The following is a 3,403-nucleotide window of genomic DNA, read 5'->3' as shown; positions in this document are numbered from 1 at the left end:
AGTGGCTGTGGCTGCCTCTGCTACACGGTGCCAACAGGAAGATGCTTTCACCAGCCCCTTCAACATCCCCCCACGCCGGGTTGCTCGGTCGCACTCACCTTGTACAGGATGTAATGGTTTTTTGTGACGGCGAAAATCAGGTGGATGTTGTTTTCAGCGAGTTTCTCCCCCAGAAGCGCCAGGGAAGGATAATCCTAGAGGCACGTAAAGGGCAGGAAGACCGATAGGTAACACAGAAACAAAGATTAATTTCATTACCATTCTCCTCCCAACAGCAAAATTCATTCCAGAAACGTGGCATGTTTTGCTGTGGGATGAAGTCCCTGATGTAGCAGTAGAAAGCCAGCTCAAGTAGAAGAAATTCTGTCATCCCTTAAATATTTCTGCTACACCCTTCACTAGAATATGTGACTGGCAACACCTCAAACATTGGATTTCTTTCTGTCCTCTTTTTGCTTTCCCACCGGGAGACAGGTGTGTAACCAGCTGGGCACTATCTCCAGGGATGTGAGGCAGGGAGATCTAGAACTGCAGTAAGGGGAAATGTATGATTTTTCTCCCAGAGCATAAACATCCATTGCCTGTTCTTCCTGCATAATGGAACCAAAAAGAGATTAGGATAAACTCTTTAATTCTGCAGACTTCCCCTCAAAAAAAGATGGCTCTAGCTACCCACAAGTAACAAAATAACAAACCAGGGCTCGCTTTCAAGAGACCGGCTTGAATTTGCAATGCCTGGCTGCTTCTGAAGGGCTGTCCTCAGAAAAAAAAAACAAACAGGAGGGCTGACTGAACCTTCAAGACTCAAACATGGACAGACCAAGGCAGCATCCCTTCCCAGCTCCCCAGCACAACTCCACATCAGAACAGCAGCTGTACTTTGGTACACATGTGCTTGCAATGATTGCACAGGCAGGTGGAAAGAGGGTTTTTCCCCCAGGAGCCTACCTCCCATCCAGAAACGGCTCCTGTTAAGAGGTGACATCCATGCAGGAAGAAAAATCATAATTAGGGCTTGTGATCTGCTGGATAAAGCACCTTCCTGCAGGAGGATGTGACAATGAGGGGGCAGGCAAGTGCTCGCTCACCCCAGAAGTTTCCTCCTCTGGGTTTAAATTATTTTAAAGGGCCAGTTTGTCTATTTATTACTAAGACATATGTTAGTGTTGTGTTTAAACAAGTGATGTGAATAAGAGTGTCCTGTTGTGCTTGTTAGTGCAGCCACATCACAAGGGAGGCTCAGCCTCCCCAGGGAAAAGCTGGCAGTCCACTGGAGGTCTTAGAAAAGGGATGACATACTTTATCTTTCCTCTACACATTGCAGGCAAATCTGATGCACTTCAGGACACTAAGATACTTTCCCCTCCTTTGCAATGAGCCCTGAAGGAGCCTGCTAAGCTCCTACTCCATTTTTAAGCAACACAGAAGCATTCACTGTGGGGGGATGCCCAAGAGGAACAGCACATGTTACTTGCAAACTGCAGGACTGAGTGAAACCATGCAGGTCAGGGGCTGTGTTTGCCAAAAGCTGCTGGCGTCAAGGATGGCTAGTCTCTATGAAGGTCCACCAACACCCTGAAGTCTCCAAGGAACCCCTTGACCCCCCTCACCAGCTGGCTGGATGCACTGTACTCGTTGGCTTCATTCAGGTGGCACTGGCCATCATGGGGCTGCACCAGTCCTCCCAGCTTCCCGTCCAGGGCTATGTGGGGCACGTCATCTGTCGTGAAGACCAGCAGGTGAGATGCCTCCTTACGCCAACCGATCTTCTCCTGGGGGAAAACAAACCCCATGAGACAGCCGATCAACCCCTGCCAAGCCCACACTTCATCCCTCACCCTGCACATGGTGTCAGCCATGTGCACATCAGCACTAATTAGACATGAACTGTGCTCCTGTCCACCCATCCCTGGCAAGAAAACAAAATGTCAGGGGCCCATCTAGCATTTCCCAGAATTCTCTTCCGACACACTTACTTAAAAAGGCATGAGGAGGTATGTGGACTGTCCACCAGACCTATTCTACCCAGATCCAAGAATAAGAAGTTCAGCTGCTTTTAAAGCCAAGGGAGACCTGCCAATTTCCTCCACACTCATTTATTCTGACCTTGTTTCCTCAGCTCTGAGGAGCAGCCAAGGCAACAGCAAAAACTGCGATATCTCTGCTCAGCATTTTCATTACCACGTGCTCATAAAGGCTGTTTCTGAGCTGTAATGCATGACGTGAGGTCCCTGGCCAAGGGGGCTGGCTTTGGGGCACGACATACACGCACAGGAACTTTGTCGTGGTCCCCTTCCTCACACATCTTCTGGCAGCCATGGGGCCTTCAAGCCTCCAGCCATTCTGTTGTGCCCCACTGTGCATGCCCAAACAGCTCAGTCCTCTCCTGCACCACAGGGATGAGCAGGGACACAGAGCTAGAGCAGAACCTGGCAGGTGACCTTTGGCAGTGGTTGCCTGCACTAATTCACACACAGCTGCCCCACACAGCTCTGCTGTGAGCAACCTCTGTATATTTAAAAACATGCTAAGTCCAAGCCACGCTCTAGTGGTCCCCATGAAAGCACAGAGATGTCAAGCACAGCATGAGAAGTGTCCTCTGAACCCTCCTTGGTCCCTCTGTCCAAGGACCAGACGTTATCACCACCTTTGCACAGAGATGCAGGGACAGATTTGTTCAGCTGTTTTTTTTTTCAAGTAAAGGGATAAGATGATAAAGGTTTCCCTCCCACAGAGCTTCCCCAGGTTTCCAGCTTTGCACCAGCCCAAGAAGCAGCCCTGTGCCTGCAGCAGCACACTGAAGCAGCTTGTTGCAATGGAGGTAGAAGGAAATAGAGAAGCTCAAAATAAATTCTTGGAAACTAGTACTGCAGCACACCCCTGAGCTCGCTGGCTGCTCCCACTGCCAGCTCATGCCAAGCTGGGCGGGCCAAGGTCCCTCCTGCCAACCATGGCAGGGAGATCCTGCTGTGGCAGAGACTGGAGCCAGGAAGCCCCCTCTCCCAGAGCTTCCCCTTGGGCTGGCCAGGCTACCCATCTGCTGGCAAAGATGCAGCCCCTCTCCTTCCCCACCCAGACATCCAGCATCCCCCTCCCTCCAGCCCTCAGCTCAGAGCGACACAGAGGAAATCCCTTGGGAAGGGATGGCAGAAAAGCCAGTAAAACTTAAGGCAATGCAGTGCAGATGAACAGTGCCAAGTCCTCCAGAGCTCACTGCTCAGCCTATTTAGGCAAACCCCAGCTCTGCCTTGTTTTACTGTCAGATGCTGTGAGCTGCCACAGCCCAGCTGCAAAGACACTTCCTATGGAAAGCACTGGTGTGGGCAGGGCAGGGGGGCAGAGCAGGCAGAGGGGGCAGAGCAGGCAGGGGGGGCAGAGCAGGCAGGGGGGGCAGAACAGGCAG

General features: G+C 51.3%; 1 protein-coding gene across 1 annotated transcript in view; it reads right to left on the bottom strand.

Moving 5' to 3' along the window:
- ITGB5 (integrin, beta 5) overlaps positions 1-3,403 on the bottom strand; it is a 45,751-nt gene that overhangs the window by 31,966 nt on the left and 10,382 nt on the right. The window contains exons 3-4 of the mRNA XM_009996027.1: positions 1,611-1,772; positions 99-194 (exon numbers count right to left, since the gene is read on the bottom strand). Coding sequence (XP_009994329.1) covers positions 99-194; positions 1,611-1,772 — 258 coding nt within the window. The remainder of the gene's footprint in view (positions 1-98; positions 195-1,610; positions 1,773-3,403) is intronic.

The sequence above is a fragment of the Chaetura pelagica genome, unplaced genomic scaffold (assembly GCF_000747805.2).
Source record: "Chaetura pelagica isolate M959 unplaced genomic scaffold, ChaPel_1.0 scaffold3, whole genome shotgun sequence".
NCBI classification, from domain to species: Eukaryota; Metazoa; Chordata; class Aves; order Apodiformes; family Apodidae; genus Chaetura; species Chaetura pelagica.
The sequence above is the reverse complement of the archived record's forward strand: the minus strand, read 5'-3'. Positions and strand labels throughout refer to the sequence as shown.